The 22519-nt window shown below is 38.1% G+C and overlaps 1 protein-coding gene across 10 annotated transcripts in view; it reads left to right on the top strand.

Annotated features, from left to right (window-relative positions):
- The window catches only part of PEX5L (peroxisomal biogenesis factor 5 like), a 226419-nt gene that overhangs the window by 136766 nt on the left and 67134 nt on the right, over nucleotides 1-22519 (top strand). For all 10 annotated transcript variants that reach the window (XM_082744568.1, XM_082744571.1, XM_082744575.1 and 7 more), the window contains 4 exons: nucleotides 7956-8150; nucleotides 10036-10159; nucleotides 11135-11231; nucleotides 21896-21991. In XM_082744568.1, the coding sequence (XP_082600694.1) occupies nucleotides 10107-10159; nucleotides 11135-11231; nucleotides 21896-21991 (246 nt within the window). In that variant the 5' untranslated portion in view covers nucleotides 7956-8150; nucleotides 10036-10106. The remainder of the gene's footprint in view (nucleotides 1-7955; nucleotides 8151-10035; nucleotides 10160-11134; nucleotides 11232-21895; nucleotides 21992-22519) is intronic.

Here is a 22519-nt window from a genome sequence, read left to right as displayed (position 1 = left end):
GTTACCATTACTGTTAGATATCAGGTTAGAAAACAGTATACCCAACACTCCCCTTTTCAGATGCATTAACCTTCTACCACACAAAAGCAATCATTTTCTAAATTCAACTATCATTTTGAGAGATCAAGCAAATAAAATTGTATTTGGTACATTTAAGCAGGAAATTAAATAAGTTCGGATCCTACCAGATCAGATTTATCCTCCCTATCTATGAAACTGAAGCTCACCCCTCCAAAACTAGAGAGCTACCTTTAGAAAAATGCAGATGTCTCTACTTTCAGGAAAATCCATAAGAACTGGATGCACAGAGAAGTTCCTACTGTTCAAAAAAAAGCTGCAAAGCATAGAATTTTCAGATCTTGATTCCAGTACCTTCTGCATTTTCCAACTCCCACTGATGCTAAAACTAAGTCATTTAGGAAGGGCCCACCAGAGAGAGCAACATAATATTTAATTCAAAAGTCACTTTTCACATTGAGTTTTCTAATATACAAAAAAGGCTTGCAAAATATTGAAAGAAAAAACCTCAAAAGAATATGTAATTTCTTATGATTGCAATATGATAGTATTGCCTTCTGTATTCATTTTCTAGGCTTTCATGACAAAATACCAAAAACTGAGTGAATTATACAACAGATATTTATTGTCTTACAACTCTGGAAGCTAGAAAGCCCAAACAAAGGTGTCAACAGGGCCATTTCTCTGAAGTTGCAGTGCCCAGGAAGAAACTGTCCTAGGCCTCTTACCTAGTTTCTGGTAGTTCCTTGGCTCATGGCATCTTCATATGACATTCTCCCTGTCTGTATGTTTTCCTGTGTGTGTCTGTCTCTGTATCCAGATTTCCCTTTTTCATAAGGACACCAGCCATATTGGATTAGGCACCTACTCCAATATGACTCTTCTTAACTAATTCTATTTCCAACAGCCCTATTTCCAAATAAAGTCACATCCCAAGGTACTAGAGGGTTAAGACTTCAACATAAGAATTTTGGGTGGGAACACCTATCAGTCCACAATACCCTCCAAAGTAGAGGTTCAAGAAAAATGGTATTTGGAGACTGTGTGGTTTCCTTTTCTTGTCCTCATCACTCAGTACAGCTGGGTCAAACAGATTCTTATCCTGAAGGAATACTCTTATTTGAAGTGTTTTTTTGTTTTGTTTTGTTTTTTGGGTTTTTTTTTTTTTTTTTTTTTTTTTTTTTTTTTTTTTTTGGTGGGCAGTTCAGCGTCTGACTTTTTTTTTTTTTTCTTAAAGATTTTATTTATATATTTGGGAGAGAGAGAATGAGAGGGGAGGGGTCAGAGGGAGAAGCAGACTTCCCGCCAAGCAGGGAGCCCAATGTGGGACTCAATCTGGGAACTCTAGGATCATGACCTGAGCCGAAGGCAGTTGCTTAACCAGCTGAGCCACCCAGGTGCCCCTGATGTGTTTTTTAATCTTAAAAGTATATCTCAAGGCAGAAACACTGTATATTTTTAAAACCTAAGAAATATACTTTTCAAAAAATATTACAGAACGCATTATTTGGTATCTCAATATGCAACATTATTATACATCTTTAAAAAGGAAAATTTTTTATCATACATATACCTTGGAAAGAATTCTAATCTGGTCCAATAATTATATAGCTAAAGTTTCTGGACAAAAGATACAGTTATCATTTTCTGTCTAAATTTCTAATAAAAATACTAATTTTAGATAAAGCATTGTCATGTTATAGAATAGTATGAAATTACATTGAGAAATCAGGACAGTTATTGAACTTTAAGTGTCTGTTACATTCCTGGTGTTATTTATATCCTTACACTTAAAGAATGGATATTAAATAATCTTGGAGTAAAATATGGAAGAAAACCTGCTTCAAGCTTATACCAAGTCAATCAAGAAGAAATTTGAAGAACCTTGTGTTCTGAGAGGCATTTGTACTTGGCATTTTCTTCTAATGAAAAAACTAAGCTAGTGTGCCACTATCATAACACTTACTTAAATATTTAAGGAATATAGTTCTTATATAAATTAGCTCTGAATACAATATGGATAATATTTATCTCTTCCAAATGTCTCTCAGATGATAAGGTTTTTTCCTCTACTGACTTTAAGAGAACATATCAATCTCCTGTCTCATAGAAGTTCTAAACTATATGCTTTTTCTTAAGTGTTTAATTATCTTTTTTAACTTTCTACTTGTTTCTACTTTAGGATTAACTTTTTGTCATCCCATAGTGATAATATCAAGCAGATCAAATAAGAATGTTTTTAATTTCTTTGCCATTAATCCCCTAAATTATCTTTTAATTCATCTGTGATCTAGATGATAGCTAATTCCATGGCCGTCTCAAACTGTATCCCTAAATGGTATGTAAGCTAAAATCACTGCTAATATCCTGGATTTTAAAATGACAAATAAATACATTATTTCAGATGCATATATCAAATGGTTGGAACGTAACTAGACAATGGATGTTTTTTAAGATCATGATTACATTACAGAACAAATGCGTACTGTAAAATTTGCAATAATAACTTGTTGGTCGGTAATCTCCCCAAAAATCTAACATATGTGAAAGTACAGGAAAGATTCTTTCCTAAAAACCAAGTAAAACAGGAGGTCCTTGATTTGCATTTATCAGTCTGCATGATCTAAAGAATTTTATCTCTCAACTTGAGCCATTAGGTGGATAGTTACCATAGAAGAAACATTTTTCATGGTTTAAAAAATAATAATTTCCCTCCTTGATATGGGGTCTGTATACCTCTGTAAGAGATCCATATATGGACAGGGAGAGCTAAATTAACAGCTAGCTATCATAGCCACTTAATTAAATATTTTAATTGCAAAATTAGTGTAGTATTTACAAAATACATTTTTATGAAGTCCAATTAGCAGTGAAGACAATGGCATGCTTCCTGAGAGACCTTAGAAATTGGGAAGTAGCGTGAGATACCTGGTGTTTCTGTCAGTTAAGAGTCTGCCTTCAGTTCAGGTCATGATCCCAGTGTCCTGGGATCAAGCCCCACATCAGGTTCCCTGCTCAGTAAGGAGCCCGCTTCTCCCTCGCCCTCTGTTGCTCCTCTGTTGCTGTGCTCTCTCTCTCTGTCAAATGAATTAAAAAAAAAAAATCTTTAAAATCTTAAAAAAAGAATTTGGGAGGTAGCTTTAATAACATAATCCGATAAAATAAGCAAAAATTTGTTGGATTAATAAAGTTCAATGTATCTATTCGACTTCACTGGCAAAATCCTTTCTAAGGGACTTGTCTTTGTAGCCACTATATTAAAGAATACCATGTTTCTAGAATGCCAGCATAGCTTACAAAACAGGACAGAGATTCCATCCGCTCCTTGTGGCACATTCTATTACTGAACCAATCAGGACTGTCCCTTGATCTGTCCTCTCTGACCACTCCATGTAGATTTATTCCTTACAAGAAATTCAAATTCAAATGCAAATACCATTGCACTTACCATCAAAGCATCAAATCAAAGCTTCATAATCAGTGCTATTTTAATCTAACTGTTTAAACAGCCTCACCTCCCATAGCCCAGGTAATCTAGCATATGTAAATATCTTCACCCACCCCTCCAGGAGCCTTCCAGTTCAATAGGTTATGATCTTCAATCAGATGCCCTTGAGAAAAAGGGAAACAAATACTTACATAGCACCTTACAGCTTCCATCTTCAAAAGTTCCTCCCAATGAAATTAGGTGATCCAAAAAAAAAAAAAAAAAAAAAAAAAGTGTCAGAGATTACCAACTATTTACATATTTACATTAAGCCAGATATCCAAACTGCCAGATGATTTGGAGCTAAACAAAAAAATAATCAAGCCGTATCAATAGAGTCAGCATATTGCCTCCAGTTTCAGATAAATTCTAGTGAGGCGTGGTGACAAACACATGCTTGGGAGTAACAACAGGGCCTGTGTTTGCATCCTGGCATGGGCACTGACATATGAACTGTGTTAGTTTCTTATTGCTGCTGTAACAAATTACTGCAAGTTTAAACGACACAAATTTATTATCCTTCAATTCTGAAAGTCATCAGTCCTAAAATCAAGGTGTCAGCAGAGCCATATTCCTTCTGGAGATTCTAGGGAGAATTTGTCTTCCTGCCTTTTTCAGCTTCTGAGAGTACCTGGAATTCCTTGGTTTATGGCCCCTTCTTCCATCTCCAAAGCCAGCAACGCAACATCTTCAAGCCTGTCTCTCCCTCTCTCCCTCTCTCTCTCTCTCTCCCTCTCCCTCTCATACACACACACATACATTTTCACATCCACTGTAAGAGGTGGTTATCTCAATTCAGACACACAGATTACAGAACCCATGTGACTTTCATGTGCTTAAAAGGGTTTTTAAAACTGGATTAAGAAGATCAGCCAAACAAATATCCCCTTCCATGCCAAGATATGCTCCCTTCAAAGCCCATACGGAACAGTGAGACCCTTTATTTCTAAGTCTTAATGAAAGCACATATAAGTGCAACACACACACACACACTTGCTGAAATGCAGTTTGTCTCTTCCAGAAAGTAAAAGGCTGCACCCATCCTTCTATGCTTTTGAAATTATAGTCCCTAGGGACTCTCTCAGCTTCAGAGTTTACCATCCAACCTCCAAGCCACCCCCCACTTCATCAACTGGGTAACAAATAGGGTTTTCTGTGTGTGCAAAGCATTTGTTTCACATTTGCTGGGCAAAGAACAAAAGAACAAAAAGCTCAGAACCAACACAGAGGTGCCCAGGCCAGTTTGGAGAGGAGAAGAATGTTGCTGAGCCAAGCGTGAATTTGTATTTCACTCTTAGTAATCCATTTGTTCTGAATGGTGAGAAGCAGATATAGAATTAAATTAATATTCACCAGTTATTATTCTGTAACAAATGTACTTCCTATATACGAATAGACAAGTCCTATATAATTTGCTTCTAAAAGAAGTGTAGGAGCAAATGACTAATTCCTAATTGTTTGTACAATTAGTAAAAAGACATATATGGCATTCCAGAGACTATTATCCATTTCCTTCCTTCTATTATAAGGAAATCTTGGTGGGCCTAGAATCTCTGCCAACATAATAGTTGACTGGAAATTTCTGTTTAAATATTCAAAGAATATGAAAAGTGTTATATCCTAGCCTATTTTGGCTTCTTGCCATGCTTAAATTTTAAACACCAAACCACGCAGCTTAGCTCTAAAAACCACTTCTTTGAGGTGCTTGCTGGCCACAAAACACTGCTCATATCTCAGAGCATCTTAGCACTGGAAAGTGGCTCCCCTCTCCTCAGGAAGACTCAGAGGAGATAAGCTGATGCTTGCAGGCCATTTACTTCCGAGCATCCTCTGTAGACCAATATCTTTGTTTCACTCTCTGTTTTATTCCCAGTGGTGTTTCTTCTTTCTGTGAGTGTGTGGATACACTTCTTGCCCAAAATAGAAAAAAAGCAGGGAGAATAGGAGGAGATCAACAAAAAAGAAAGAAAAGCATCACGAATTGGCCACTAAAGAATGGAAATAACGTTTATTGGGTACCTATTGTATGCTTGGCACTTTACACAGTCAATAAACAAATTATATAAGTTAATCTTCCTATCATACCAAAAAGACTTAATCTGCATTTTTTTCCGAGGAGGAAACTGAAACTCAGCAAAATCAAGAAAATTTCTCGGAGTCACACAGCTAAACGGTGACAGAGCCGGGTCTTTCCACTTCACCATTAACATCCACATTCATAATTGAAATCAAAACAAGATTATTGGGAATACAACTTGACAAACCATTCTAAAGATCCTATGGAGTGGTTGACTCACGAGGACTGCGTGGTACTAAAGAAATGCAGGTTGTGAATGCCACTGAGCCCTGATCCAACCTTGAGTGCAGGGGAGAAGCACATAGAAAGAGTGCTGAGATATCAACAAAACTCCACTCCCTACCCAGAGGACAAGCTGAAAGGTCAGAGGGGAGGAATGCCGCAGTCACAGTTGTAGACGGTGCCAGGAAGGGTTAACACCAAGATTTTTCTGACACATTGTTGACTTTCCTAAACTATCAGGGTGAAGAGATCCCAGGCCAGGAAGCCACCAGGCCAGTCCAGAAGCCAGTCTCAGGGTTCTTGAACTGGTAGAGAGGCAGGGCTGGAGGGACCTTCCCTAATTGAAGTTTTCCATTTCTCACGATGAGCTAGCCACACCCTGATGACTTGCACTGTAAGAGAAAGGATAAAAAGTTACAAGGCTTGCCTATTTTTTCTCATTTACCTACTTTGCAGCAAAACAAATTATTTCTGCTTTTATTAGAGTATTTAATGCAATGTAACCAATCTGCTAGGAAGTTAAAGTGTATCCATTTTATGGTTTGTTACATTGAAATTTAAATTTGCATATTAAGTAGCAAAAACATTAACATGTGTACCTATTCATCAGCTATGGATTGTAAAATATGTCTCTAATGTGAGCCCAAACAGCAAGCCATTTTCTTATTGAACTGCTTAATTAAATAAAAGATGATTAACAGCACTCCTTTTTTTTTTTTTTATAATTTTTTATTTTTTATAAACATATATTTTTATCCCCAGGGGTACAGGTCTGTGAATCACCAGGTTTATATCCTGTATACCTTAGTAGTTCAAAATTTAAAACAGAAAGACATCAGAAACTTTTTACAAATCTTCCTCATAACTGTTTTGCAAACATACCTCTGAATATGATAGACTATTCTCTGGAAAAAATGTGCTGTAAAATATACCTCTCTATAAACATGGCAGAGCAATAAAGTAACTACTACCTGAATTCATATCCTATTTTATTATTTTAATTTGATTTAAACTTTCATCACTGGTGAGGCTGGTCTAAGTCTTATTTTGTGGGTTTGTACAGTGCCAAAATAAAGGAGAATATGTAGGAAACTGTTTAGTCTAAATGCAAACCATCTTTAGAAATCAATGGTGAGTTAATTTAATTTGATACTTTTTTCACATTTACCTCAATTACATCAATTTCTTTCATTTTTATTATGTTATGTTAGTTAACATACAGTACTTCATTAGTTACATTATTTGTGTACAACACCCAGTGCTCATCACAATACATGCCCTCCTTAATACCCACCAGGCTATCCCATTCCCCCACCCCCTTCCCCTCTGAAACCCTCAGTGTTTTTTTCTCAGAGTCCATAGTCTCTCATGGTTCATCTCCCCCTCTGATTTCCTCCCCTTCCTTCTCCTAATGTCCTCCATGCTGTTCCTTGTTTCACATATGGGTGAAGCCATATGATAATTGTCTTTATCTGCTTGACTTATTTCACTTAGCATAATCTCCTCCAGTTCCATCCATGTCTATGCAAATGGTGGATATTCATCCTTTCTGATGGCTGAGTAATATTCCATTATATATATGAACCCCATCTTCTTTACCCATTCAAAATGGGCAGAAGACAAGAACAGACACTTCGCCAAAGAAAACATATGAATGGCTAACAGACATATGAAAAAATGTTCAATATCATCAGCCATCAGGGAAATTCAAATCAAAACCGCATTGAGATACCACCTTACACCAGTTAGAATAGCAAAGATTAAAAAGACAGGAAACAACAAATGTTGGAGAGGATGTGGAGAAAGGAGAACCCTCTTACACTGTTGGTGGGAATGCAAAGTGGTGCAGCCACTTTGGAAAACAGTATGCAGGTTCTTCAAAAAGTTAAAAATAGAGTTACCTTTTGAACCAGCAATTATACTACTGGGCATTCACCCCAAAGAAAAGAAGGGGCACATGCATCCCAATATTCATAGCCACGATTTCCATAATAGCCAAACCATGGAAGGAGCCTTTCAACAGGCAAATGGGTAATTTGATACTTCTACACTATACCCACAAAATCTTCCTGCACCCAACTGAAACCTATTTTTAAAAAATGACTTCAGAGCAGTGAGTGAGCTTATCTTAACCTTTTCCATCTCTGATAGTATTGACCACAGGCTTGGATCTCCTTGACCTGAGTGAACCTGTCTCTCAAACCCAAACCAAAGGCAAGAAGTTGGAGGCCTCATCAAAAACCTCATCCCTCAAGAAAAAGGCTGATGGATCTGATCTCATCAGTGCAGAAGCTGAGCAGAGAGGCCAGCCTCTCCGAGGCCCAGAGACATCATCTTTAGATTTAGGTAAAGTAATAGCATGTGTCTGCTGTTGCTGGTCCTTGCCTTAATACAACGAAGTTCCACAAATGATATGAAAACTACAGGCAAAGGAGTAAAAAGCTTAATTCCATGAAGGAGTAGGGGCAACACACACTTCTTTTGTGCTTGAATTAAATAGTATTTGGGGAGCTCAGTCTTGCATAACCGATGTGGATTCATTCATTTATGTATCCATCCTACATATGTTGAATACTTGATAGATGGCAGGTGCCCTGTGAGGCATTGGAGTTACAAGTAAGAATGAGACATGAATCTTGCTTTCTAGGAGCATTTAGTTTGGAGTGGGAAATAGCCAGTCAAGAGATAGAAAAGAGAGAGAGAGAACAGCTTTAACACAAGGTCCAGGAACAGCCAGCCAGAGCATGTAACATGCATGGGGATATATCTAATACAATAATAACAACTACCATTTTTTTAAAGATTTTATTTATTTATTGGACAGAGAGATCACAAGTAGGCAAAGAAGCAGACAGAGAGAGAGGAGGAAGCAGGCTCCCCGCTGGGCAGAGAGCCTGATGCGGGGCTCAATCCCAGGACTCTGGGATCATGACCTGAGCTGAAGGCAGAGGCTTTAACCCCTGAGCCACCCAGGTGCCCCACAGCTACCATTTATTGATGGTTTATCACATCCAGGACTATGCTGCATGATTACATGCATTAGCCCATTAGTTCATTGAAAACTTAGAATTTAAATAATTTTCCCAAGATCTCAGTTAGTATAAGGAAGTCCTGGAATTTGAGCATATTTCTGGTTAATTTCAAAACCATACTTTTATCTACTACTATACATCTTCCTGAGAAAGGAAAGCTTAACTTTATCTCATGGAACCAGTTAAATTATGGTCTCATTTCTCAGGAGTAACAAGAGTGGCAGACAGTTCAGAAAGCCAAGGGCATCCATCATGTCCTCTCTCCCCTGCCATGCCCCTCTCTGAGGCCTGTCTCTTTGGAGGAAAGTTTTCTAACTATCTCCACAACTTCCTCACTACCAATGTGTTCTAGGTTTTCCCAGGTGTACAGATGAATAATGAAATGTACACATTTATGTAGGGATATATTATTAAATGCATTACATTATAGCACAATAAACTTAAAAATGAAACTTTCATTTCTCTGCTTTTGAGAAAATGTCCTGTGAAGAAGTCATAAAAATACTTAAAGAACTTTGGAGGACGCCAACTGCAAATCTTTTTAGAGATGGCCCCCAAAGTTGTTTAAGTGATTTATTTACAGTCACACACCTGTTAATAAGAGCAAACCCAGCCATATTTCTTATCTGTAAGAATTAAACCACTGGGAGAAAATGGTTCTAGCATTCTCTTGGCTTTCTCCATCACCTCCTTTTTTTCTATTCCCATTATTCATTCCCTCATTTGATGAATAATTAAGCAGTTTTACAAAAGCTGTGAATAGTGTTCCAGTTCCTTCTTACCTTCTTTTAACAATGAGGTTCATTTCTTTAAACAGAATTTCTTTCTAGAAATTTGTCAGACGTGCCTCAAAGCCACCTCCTTAGGTGGAGGCAGCTAGGATAGTATTCCATATGTTTATTCTTATGGGATTCCACGAATTTATACAAAGAATTCAGAATGCACATAGCTCTTGGAATAAATTTGGGAAAACAACTTGATTGTTTAACAAAAGCAAACCAATTTCTCTTACTAAGTCTCATTTCTGTTTAGCTGAGCATGTTTTAGTTTTCATGCAGTCTTAAAAAGTTGGTCTTGGGTTTAGGAGCATCAGTTGAATGAAGTTGACTTGTATAAGACTTCTTAATCTTAATTTCCCTTCTTATCTCTGCACTTTATAATTCACTGTCCCTGTTACCCCTTTATTATCTCTTTCATAGACATTCAAACACAACTGGAAAAATGGGATGATGTTAAGTTTCACGGAGATCGAAATAGCAAGGGACATCAAATGGCGGAGAGAAAATCATGCTCATCTAGAACTGGGTCAAAAGAACTCTTATGGTAAAATATTTTAATAGCTAATGGTCTGTCAGCTCTATGGATATTTCTCCTATGTACTGAAATAGCCAATGAGTTAAGTCTATCCAAATATTTGGTGCCATGTATAACGCTCCATTTATCAATGCTAATTGTGGCTTCCAAAACAAGTATTTCATCTGAATTGTCAAAAATTCAGCCAAAAATTATGTTGGTAGATTTAGAATTCAGAATTCAATATTTGTTCCATATTTGTTGATAATATTTTTTAATGTGTAACAGAGGTGACCAATAAAAATAGGTTTATATATGTATATATATTTAATATATTACATGAATGGTAGTTAAAGTAAATGCTTCTGGTTACACAAGTAACCTTTTCTGACTGTCTTAATCATCATTGTCAGATAATGCACTAATTAAGAATAACCTGTGGATGCCCATGAGAAAAATTGGTTAACTGAATTTTCCCATGCTTTTCAAGCTTCTTAAAGGACAGCCTCTCTCATTCTCCTATTTCCCCTTGCACATCTCCATTTTATATGACTTTTCAGGTTCTATATAAGGGTCAAATCACACCAAGGACACTTTGTGAGATGTGCTCCCCTCCCCAAAACACAATACTGTTAAGAAAGCAGAACTGTAAAAAAAAAAAAAAAAGCTAGTAAGAGGTAGAACCAGATTTAAAAAAAAAAAAAAAAAAGCAGAACTGTTAGTAACAAAACTGGGATTGTATTTATTAACTGTTTGTAAATAATTGAACCAAATTCCAAATCAGAGATAATTACACCTAGCACTTTGCAGCCACTTAAATTTCAAAAGTGGTCATTGTAATAAAATTATATAAAAGTTATCTTTTTCAAGTTATCTCATCAAAATTCTGATGAGAGCTTTATTATCATGGCTCTCAATGATTCAAATTAACTCAGTTTCTTGACTGGTTTTCTAGTTGAGTTTGTTTCTCGGTATATATTAATCTCCTTTATTCATCCCCTATAGGTCCTCAGAGCACAGATCTCAACCAGAGCTAAGCGGAGGGAAAAGCGCCCTGAACTCTGAGTCAGCTTCCGAGTTGGAATTAGTGCCTCCAGCACAGGTAACAAAAAAAAAGAGAGAGAGAGAAAGAGATTCTTTAATGAACCCACCTTTTTTTTTTCTTTTTTCCTGGGTTTTTGTTTGTTTGTTTGTTTTGTTTTGTTTTGTTTTAATTTAGAGAGAGAGAGAGAGATTGAGAGAGAGTTGGGGTTGGGGAGCGGGGGGCAGGGGGAGAGAGAGAATCCCAAGTAGACTCCACGTGTGACCTCACAACACAGAGATCATGACCAGAGCTCAAGTCAAGAGTGTGATGCCCAACCTACTGAGCTACCCAGGCACCCCAAACCCATCTTTTCTAGTAGATAATTTATATCATAAATATTTTATTTACATATATATATATTTGGCTAGATACCTGATGATAAATATATATTTGGCTAGAACATGTCTTAATGAATTCACTATATATTTAGCACTTTTTCTTTTTTCTAACATTTACTTTTCCATCATTTTGCAATATAAAATCTCTTCTACTCCAGTATTAACAATATTTATACAATAGAACACCAAGAAGAGGAACTTACATATTAAGTATTCATTTGCATGTATGCCCTGTGGATCCAAGTACTTACATATCAGGATCCTGACTGTCACACTAAAATAAATTTTATGTTAAGGAATAAATAGTTATAGTATTAGCAGTAATGATAATACTAAGAGCAACCATTTGTGAGGAGCCACTAAGTACTAGGGACTTTACTATGTGCTTTTTGTATGTTATGTCTAATACTCAAATAATCCTGTGAATTATTATTATCCTCATTTTTAAAAAGATTTTCTTTATTTGAGAGAGACAGAACAAGCAGGGAAAGGGGCAGAGGGAGACAGAGAAGCAGACTTCCCACTGAGCAGGGAGCCCAATGCGGTGCTCAATCCCAGGACCCTGGGATCACGACCTTAGCCGAAGGCAGATGCTTAACAAACGGACCCGTCCAGGCACCGCTTGCTGGCCTCCTTTTAAGGATCCTTTAAAAAGTTTTGGTGAAGTCAAAATCTTTTTTCTGGGGTACCCAACTAATCACTGCTGGAAGTACGGTAGGGGAACCAGACCTGTCTGTCCACTGTTTGACCCTCAACTCCAGTATAACTGGTTTGTCTATAACTAGCTATCTCCTTTGGGTAAGACTGCCAAGAAGGCCAAAATTAATCTCAATCTTTTTATTCGCTCAAACACTTTGTAAGGGTACAGTCTTGATCTAAAACCACAAAGATCTCTTAAGAAATGTGTCCACATTTATGCAGTTTACAGTCTTGTTGAACATAAGGGAGATGAAGTGAGCAAGAGAAATTTTCTTGAGTTTACTAGATCAGATATTGAAATTAAGAGAAGAGATATGTTATCTGAGGTGAAGTAAAGGGTTAATCATGATAATAGCAAATATTACTGAGAGCTATGATAAAGTCTTCTAATACATGTTAGCTCATTTGATCCTGATAAATGGCTGTATGAGGTAAGTTTATTTATTACCCCTATTTTATAGACAGGGAAACTAAGGCACAGTGTCATTAAGAAAATTGTCTACGCACCGAGAACTAGTAAGTGGCATAGAGAAGGAGGACACACACAGAGAGGAAATTTGGAGGACATGGAAGTCCTCTGGAAACTTTTCTAAGCCACTAAGAGAACCGCCTCTTCTCCCCATTTCTATATTCACTGGAGAGGGGTGAACATTACTGCTCCTAGGACTCTGCTGGAAAACAAGTTAGTTCACTTCCAGAACAAATAACCCTGGGAAGCTTAATGAATTGTAAATGTAGCATGAAAATGTATTTTCATCCTCTGTGTTCATTCTAAATGCATCTTTTTTAAAACTGATAACATTTATTAGAGAACCATTTCTTGTTAAGTGCATTAGAGATTTAGATTCAGCTAAAGTAATTGGTACTGTTTCATAACCTGGATCCTTGGAACAATTTAATGTAGCAATAGAACATTTGTTTCTGCAGCAGGGGGGAGGTTTGGCACAGGTGGGCTGTTCTACGCAACGCTGGAGGGGCAAAGGATCAGCTGGGGTCTTCAGTTGCCATGGAGACCCACAATGCATTTATCTTATTATTCCAATGACTGCTACTCTCCTGCTGGTTGTCTGATTTCATCCCACCACATTGTCCTTCCACATGCCCACTGGTGTGCCTTGAAGCAAACACGATGTGCTTTGGACAATTTGTGTGAGATTCCCAATATTGTCCTCCAAAACACAGTTTAAAGTGCACTGTGACAGTTCTCTGTCTAGATAAATTGTAGTGAATCCTTTAGAGGGTTACCAATTACTTGTAAAGAATTTGTCCCTTAATTTGCTTTTTTTTAAAACACTGCATGTTGGGGCACTTGAGTGACTCAATTGGTTCAGCCTCTGACTCTGTTTTGACTCACATCGTGATCTCAGGGTTGTGGGATGGAGCCTCACGTCTGGCTCTGCACTCAGGTTGGAGTCTGCCTGAGATTCTTTATTGGTCCCCCTCTATGACTCCCCTTACTCACGCTAAAATAAATAGATAAGTAAAAAAAAATTAAAAACACTGCATGTTTATCAAGGTTTGCCTAAACTAAGAAATTTCAATTCTCCTAGTTTTAAGTCCAGCCTATGGTTTAATTAGGACAATTTAACAAATTCAGAATTTAATCATCTAAAATACTAACCACTCAAAACAGTAGAGAATAGAATGATTAATTGTAATAGAAGACAGAAAGGTGTTTTTACTGTTAGAAACATGCTGCCCTTAAATATATGATCTCTCTAGATAGATAAGATGATGAAGATGATATAAAAATTCAACTTAAAACAGGCTTGCAGGGGCGTGTGGGTGGCTAAGTCCGTTAAGTATCTGCCTTTGGCTCAGGTCATGATTCCAGAGTCCTAGGATGGAGGCCTGCAGCCAGCTCCCTGCTCAGTGGGGAGTCTACTTCTCCCTCTGCCCCTCTCCCCTGCTAGTACTTGCTCTCTCAAATAAATAAATAAAGTCCTTTAAAATATAAAATAAAGTAAAACTTGCTTGCACACTATTTAAGTAAACAATTTCAGCTTACCAAAACTTGTTACTGCTCTACTATCACACAGATGGCTCATGAGAAAATCAAGGAAATGTTTTCTTCTCTCTCAAGCCAACGTAAACAATCAGGTTCAACAGGTGAGGAGCTGTTTACAAGACTTATTTTAAAAATCACATTTCGAAAAAATTCATGTTTCAGAATCATAAGGAAAATGGAGTGAATTCGAGAACAGGAAAATGTAGTCTAGTCTCTTTCAAATAGTGTTTTAAATACACTAATCAGAATGACAGGAGATTATAATGAATCATATAATCTCTATGTATTTAAGAATAAATTTTCTTGACACTCTTACAACTGTATAATTAGTATGCCCTGGAGTTAATTGTTTAAAGAAATTGTACAATCAAAAAAATTATAAAACATTTGAAGAGTTGAAGAAAAACACAAGTGATGACATGAAATTAACTTTTTCTAATAAATGGGTTGAGATAGTGGTAAGGCAAAAGAAAGTGAGTGCAACATTTGCTGGCAAGTGATGGCAAGTTCCAGCATTTCTTTATCCAGTCTGGACACTGGAAGGATAGCTCCAAGGCAGGTTCTTGCCAACCTAAGTTGGACCTAATGAGGTGCAGGAACCGGGCTCTCCAGTACTTAGTCATAGTCATGCAACTCTCTGATTTTGCAGACTTTGGCACAGCAAATGCTTCCTTCCATATTGTCCTAAGTCCATCAAGTTGGCAGTATCCCAAACCAGAACAATTGAGACTTTAAGATAGAAATGTAGGTATGTTTTCAAAATTTTTAAAGGAGCAATAAAAGAAAGGCATGCTGATAGCTGTCCAATTACATACTTCATGCATATAATAGGAGATATTTCTAATATTTTTTGAAATTCTTACAGTAATCTTTGGAATTAATATCCCCATTTCTTACATGAGAAATTCATCTTAGAATTAGCTAAGGGACAGAAGAGCCAGCACTCAAATCACATCCATTAGCTTCTAAAGCCCCTGTTCTTAACCACATACCACCTCCGATCAGCCGCATCAAGCTTATTCACCTAAGTCACAGACCATCTATTTCCTTTCTCACTGCAAGCCCTGATTGTACTTATATTTCTAAGATAAATATGAACTATGTGATTTTAAAGAGTATCACTTTCTTCCAGAAACTTTGTAAGATAAATTAGGACTCTTGTCAGATCTGAGGCCATACACAATTTTGTGTCTCCCCTCCTAAATTCCTTCATACAGAGATACACTCTTACTCTTCAAAATACTGACAGCTTGCATTTCATCCCATTTCAGTTCAGCAAACTATCCACAAGCCACAAGTGAGGCAGTGAAAAGGTTAGTAAGAAGAATTCAATTATAAGAAGTATCAAGACCTTTATGTCTATTAGAAACAGTTAGTGCACTTTATAAATATAGTTTTGCTTGTTGGAAGATAGTACAGGATCCACATCGACATCCCTTTTCCCCTCCTGACCATACACAGTGTGCTACCAATGAGGAAAGAAGCAAGCAAAGATGGAAGGAAGGAGGAAAGAAAAGGCAGCAGGGCAAGGTCATGGGAAGGCAAGGAAGAAGGAAAGAAATCTGAAAGATCACTTTCAGCATAGTAGGAAATCTGCACACAGTAGTACTCAACAAATACTTGCTGAATCGGGAAAGTAAGGGAATACTAACAAAAAAGAGAAACAACATTTGTCGAATTTAACAATTTGAAAGTTGTAGAAAATTAATAGTTAACTAAAGGGCAGATAAAAATTATTAAAAAATTAAATGACAAGATTTTATTCTTTTATCATTTTTGAAGCTGGTTTCAAAAATAATTTTTAGTTATGCATGATAGTGGACTGTCCATCTCTTTTCAAAATCAGCACTGATTTGCTTTGAAGTTCTATAACAGATTTCATAGTAGGATGGGGGTGGAAACCATATGCTGCCCTCCTTGCGCAGATCTCTAGGAATTTGTTCTTTGACACATAAGGTACAACTTATTTTGTGTACCTTCAACAATAAATGCCGGTGGACTGATTAAGAAAAAGAAAATCATGACCCACTCAAAAAGGCATGAGTTTATCTGTTCTATATAAGAATCCAACCAGTCTGCATTAACCATTAAACGAAAGCGCTCTAAATACAGATAATTTTTTAAATGAATTTCTAAAGTCACACCTGATAAGTGCTGACCAGAAAGAGGATGACAAAAGCCAAGTTTTATATCACTTACTATGTACTGAGAATTCTGTGTATTTACATGAGTTATTGTACTTGATTCTTACACAGACTCAGTTAAGTGAATATACATTTTGCAGATATGAATACTGGGGACTATAGAGATTAAGTAATTTGTCCAAGGTCACCAGTTACATTAAATCCAATCAGGATTTGGCCCTAGGCAGTCTGGCTCCAAAGATTATGTCTTTAATTACTGTATTACACAGTTACCCAAAGTCTGCTGGTTGTTATATTTTTCTTTTCTATAGTTAGCAGCACCCTTTCCCCCATCAATCTTTTTTGAAAAGATACTGAGCTTTTTAAACATGTGCTTTGGTGAGAGACTTCCAGCAGCAATGGAAAGGTAATTGTATGAGAGGTTATGAAGGACTGACATTGAGGTTAGCTGACAGAGTTATTATGCTAGGACAACCACAGCCACAAATACAGTAAGCTTCAAATCATAACTTTAATCACAATCATAATTTTGAATAAAGAGTATAGAACAGTATTCTTAAAGAGTTCTTTTTCTTATCTTTTGCCTAGTGCTTATCATTCGGAACAATCAACAGCTGAGAGAACAAAAATGCTTTCTTCTATAGAGAATGTAATACCCTAAAATCCAATTAGCCTAAACCAATTAAAACGGCTGTTTTTAAAGCCAAAGCCCTTCCAGGAGGTTGCTGTAACCGTAGATTTTTCAAAATCATGCAATGAAGCAAAAAAATGCCTACATCAGAATACATTTGTGAACTCCAGGGTTCCACTTCCAAGCACATGATGTCAGCATCTAATCAGAAGCTATCAGAGTAGGTCTCTCCTTTGGCAGTTTCAGTATCATCAGGGAACTTGTTAGAAATGCAGATTCTGGGCCCCCCCTCCCACACCTGCACCCACCGAAGCAGAAATCCCAGGTGCGGCGCCCAGCAGTCTGTGTTTAGACGAGATTTCCAAATGCTTCTGGTGCTCACTCAAGCTTGAGAACTACTAATACAGCCACTGTGATACCAAAACAGCCTTGACTCAAATTTATGGCTGTAATTGTATTGCTTACCACTCCTCTAGTTAAGTACTGAGCAATAGATACAGTTCACCAGCATTGTTTATATATGCTCTCCCATATTCCAGTCTTTGCTATAATGAAATTACATGTTAACAAAAATAAAATCTTGGTTGAAAGGAAGGCTGCTCTTTACTACCTGCTACAATCTGTACTTCATTCTCAGTCCTAAACCACTATGTCTGGGTGGGTTACTAAGTTACTGAAAAGTTTCAGAATCTGTTCAGTTGCCTACTACTCTCGCTTGGAAACTGCCTTTATTTACATTCAGTGTGTTCCTATATTTTATAACATTTCTCTTAGCTTCTTTGGACAAAATAAATGGCTTTCAAATGTGAGGTAGACAACACTTGTCTAACTTAAGGCCTTTCTAAAAATGTGAGAAATAGGACTTACCTAAATAGTAATTGTACTACTGAAATAAAAGTTCATTTGCAGAGTAAGATTCTATTTACACTTGCTGTTCTAAGTGGCAAAGAGAATATGAACTATACGTCTCAAATCCTGAGAGAGATCTTTGCCTCTTCTTCCTGATATATGGTGCCCTTTGCATCCTGTGATTCATAATCCACTTGGGTCGTGAAACATTGATGAAGGGAAGCCAGTGACAGTAATGGAGTTCTGTTAGGTCAGGCTTCACAGGAGGGACAGATCGTATTTCACTGGTGAAAAGTGCCTCTAATAAAAGGAGGTGCCTTGGGACAGAAATATTAGTGCTTTCTCTTTCTTCTCATGCCATTCATGGGTCATTCATGACATTATTACATAAATGCACAGTTTATTTCTTACCATCTGTCCACATTTTTTTAAAATGTATTTGTTTGTTTATTTCATTAAGGAGGGAGCTAGCAGGAAGACAAAAGAGCTAGTTCCAAAGTAACAGAACAGAGATTTACGGAGCTAGCTGGGAAAGAAATGTCAAAATAAGTTTGCCAAGTATGATACAGGACTGGTTAATTTCTACAAGACAATAAGATCATAATGCTTTTGGGGTTAACATCTCTACCAGGCTGTAACATCCTAACAGCTTATCAATTCTGAAAGGTTGTAAACCAACTGCACCTTTTCTTTCTTAAAGATTTTATGTATTTACTTGAGAGAGAGAGAGAGAACACGAGCAGGAAGCAGGGGCAGAGGCAGAGGGAGGAGCAGGCTCCCTGCTGAGCAGGGAACCCAACTCGGGACTCAATCCCAGGACCCTGATATTGTGACCTGAGCTACCCAGGTGGCCCAATCTTCATCTTTATATTTGTTAATCAAATATATTGTATCCCAAGAGTGTCAGACAAGGGTTGTAGTGGGATGAATCGTAGCTCCCCAATAAAGTTCTGTTCATACCTTAATCTCAGGAGCCTGTGATAATCAATCTCAGTTATATTTGAGAAGCTCTCCCTAGCTCCACCTCAATTATCTGGGTTGGGAGCTTGCATGCGGCCCAGAGAATAAGAGAGTTCTTGCTCATGGTGGCCATTGAGCCTGACCCACCTGAGCGTGAGGCACTGATGGCTATGCAGACACAGCCTCAGCATCCTCTTCCTCTTCTGACCACAGACACAGCTCCAGAGGCCTTCTCTCTGTGCTGCTAACAGGCCTAGCTCCTTACTAGACACCCCACGCAGACACCCTGCAGCCGTTCCCCATCCACAGAACCAGGGATAGGAGGGCTTTGCTAACATAGACCTCTGTTGCTCCAGGCACAGGACCAAAAAAAAAAAAAAAAACCACCAAGTTCCCTCTCAATTTCCTCTTTAGCCTCCTGTACTGTCCAAGAAAACTTGATTGAGAACATATAGCTACCTTCTGGGAGTTGGCAAGAGAAAGACCTTTAATTCAGCAATTCATATATTCCCCTACAATATATTTTCAACAAATATTTACTGTTTATGGATCAGCTACTATTTATAGGACATACCAGGGGATACAGCAGTGAATACATCAAGGAGGAGGAAACATAAATTAATGTTTCAATAAATTAACCTTCCTTGTTCATTAATGCAAAATGCAGTCTAAGACTATTATTTATGTTCAGAAGTGTTCATAACAATGACTTCATTATTGTTTTCAGCCCATAATATTCTTGGGAGCTTCTTGATTGGCGCCCTCAGCCATGCATGAACCTCTGAGAGACAGCTTTTCTAGATTTTGTGTTTTCCAAAATGGCCAGGGGAGCATAGCCCCTATGAGAGTCAGTATAGTGCAGTGATTATGAACACGGCCCAGAAACATCAGCCCTACCATTGACTAGCTGTGTGCTGTGTGCCATGTTAACTGGTTCTCTGTGCCTCAATGGCATGGACTTAATGATAACACCTACTTGACTGGTTGTTGAAGAGACAAAGTGAGTAATAGTTTCTAAAGGACTTGAAGCAGCATCTGGCATGTAGTGAGCCCTCGTATTACTACTGTGTGATAATAAGGGGCTGGGGGTCCTCTTGAGGACCAGTGGTCATGGAGAAAAAATGAAAAGCAGTTGAGCTGTATAGGTGGTGCTGAGTGAAGGCTATTGGATAATGGTTTCCAAACATGGCTGCTTTTCAAAAATCACCAAAAGAGCTTTTCTTCTTTTTGTTTTGCTTTGTCTTGTTTTGTTTTAAGATTTTATTCATTTAAGAGAGAGAGAGAGCACAAGGGCAGGCAGAGGGAGAAGCAGACTCCCCACTGAGCTGGGAGTCCAACTCGGGACTTGATCCCTGGACCTGGAGATCATGACCTGAGCTGAAGGCAGATGCTTAACCATCTGAGTTACCCATGTGCCCCCAAAAGAGCTTTTCAAACTTTTAATGCCCAGGCCCTACCCTCAGAAATTCTTTAACTGGTCTAGAGCAGGGCCCAGGCTGCTCAAGTAATTCCCATAGAAGCCAAGGTTGAGCAACCCTAAAGGAGAGCAATCAAACACATGGATAAAAGGTGATAAAAGGGCAGAGGGGGGCTTCACTCCACAAGACTCCTTCCTCCTGCTCCCCAAGGTCTGGCTGCCTTATCAGTGCAATCCCTCAGCCTGTAGTCTATAAACATCCTTAGTATTCACATCCCCTGTAAGGCCGTGGGCTAGGTACAGGGGAGACCCAGACTTACCAGACAGAATCCGACCCTCATGGCTCTCATGGTGTGGTAGAAAGATAGCCAAGAAAAGAAGCAGTTACGTGGAGAAAAATCACAAATACCACAACTGCTCATGGAGAGAGGTCTGAACCAACTACAGTATATACTTACTAGGAAATCCCTGGGGAAGGATGAGGTGGCTCTAGAAATACTGAATGTGGTCCCTCTCCAAGATATATTGTTGAATGGAGAAAAGTAAGCTACAGAATAGCATACAATTTACATTTTGAAACTTTCTGAAACACATTACTACCGAGGGTACATAAATATATATGAAACTGAAAAGAAGTTCTAGAGGTTTACTTCTTATTTTCCATGATTTTTTTTTCAAAAAGAATGCATTTAGTGTTTGTAAAATTAACAATAAATAACATTTTTGAACTTCCAGCACTCTTGGTGGGGCTAGCCTCTGGAATATTTGCATGTAGCTAAATTAAGATGTATATCACGTTGCCTGTTAATTATGAAAAACCGGTCGGCATTATCAAACATGAGTTTATCTAAGCGATGACTATTTAGCAGCACAATGCCCTGAGGAAACGGGACATGAGACAGATGTGTGCTAATAGAGGGAAGGCAATTCAGCATGAGGATCTGCTGTGCATATAAGGAAAGGGCCCAGCAGCCACCTCCCATCTCTGCAGCTTGCAGTCTTACCTGAGGTCAGTCCTCCTAACAAGCTGGAAGCTGGAATATCAGTTCCTAGGTTGAGGCTTCGAATGGAGATTCTCCATCTTAACTGCATATTGGAATCCTCTGAGGGGTACTTAATAAAATATCAATGCCTGAAACCATGAGCAATTCAAATAAGATCTTATGTTAATAAGATCTGGGCCTGGGTTTTGGTTTTAACATGACCAGGGCTGAGACGCACTCTTAGAAGAATCATGCATGGGGCACCTGTCTGGCTCAGTTGGTTAAGTTGCACCTTTGTCTCAGGTCATGATCTCAGGGTTCTGGGATCGAGCCCCGCATCAGGCTCCCTGCTCAGCAAGGAGCCTGCTTCTCCTTCTCCTTCCGACTCTTGTTCTCTCTAGCTATCTCTGTCTCTCTCTCAAATTAATAAGTAAAATCTTTGGGGGGAAAAAAAACGCATGCATACTCACACAGGTGCTCACATTTTGGCACCATCCCAGTTTGGGCAACACCATGCTTACAAAGTGCTCCAAAAATAACATCCTTTGCAGATGCTTCTTAAACTCTAGGGAAATATGAGAAAAGGGAAAATATTTGGATTTTGGTGCTCTGTGATTCCAGTTGTATAACACCACGTGTTTGGTTTATTTCAGGCTCGACTGACCAAAGAACAGCGCTGGGGAAGTGCATTACTTTCCAGAAACCACTCCTTAGAAGAAGAATTTGAAAGGGCAAAAGCAGCAGTGGAGGTACCCTTTTTAAAATTATTTTTTCTGTTTCATGTTTCTGAAAGTGGAATTCAAAAACTGAAACTTGACGTGAAACAACCATGATAATGATTGTTAGAATGAGATTCATTACCAGAGAAATTTTAGAATGAGATTTGTTACCAGAGAACTTTTGACTTGCCAACCAGAGGTGATTAACAGATGCTAAATCCCATGCCAATTCTGTGATGGGTAAGCAATCTGTTGTCTGGAGTCCTGGGTCAGAAAGATCTGAGCTAGTCTGGGTTCCATGTCTTTGCTGTGCCTCTGTGAGGCCAACGTTGATCCCTGACATTTTTCTCTCTCTAGCATTTGGCATAATGCCTAAGACACAGAAGGTTATGCTGCTCCTGAAATATACATTTTCCCGAGTGGAATAAAAAGCATGACTGAGATAGTCAAGCAACGAATAGCCCATCCTAACTTGAGCCATAAATTTTTACTGTTAACAGTGTCCAAAACAATGACAATGTTGATAAAGCAAATGAAATACTTAATTTGAACTTTAAT

The sequence above is a fragment of the Mustela nivalis genome, assembly GCF_964662115.1.
Source record: "Mustela nivalis genome assembly, chromosome: 1".
In the NCBI taxonomy this organism is placed as follows: Eukaryota; Metazoa; Chordata; class Mammalia; order Carnivora; family Mustelidae; genus Mustela; species Mustela nivalis.
This window is presented reverse-complemented; position numbering and strand designations above follow the sequence as displayed.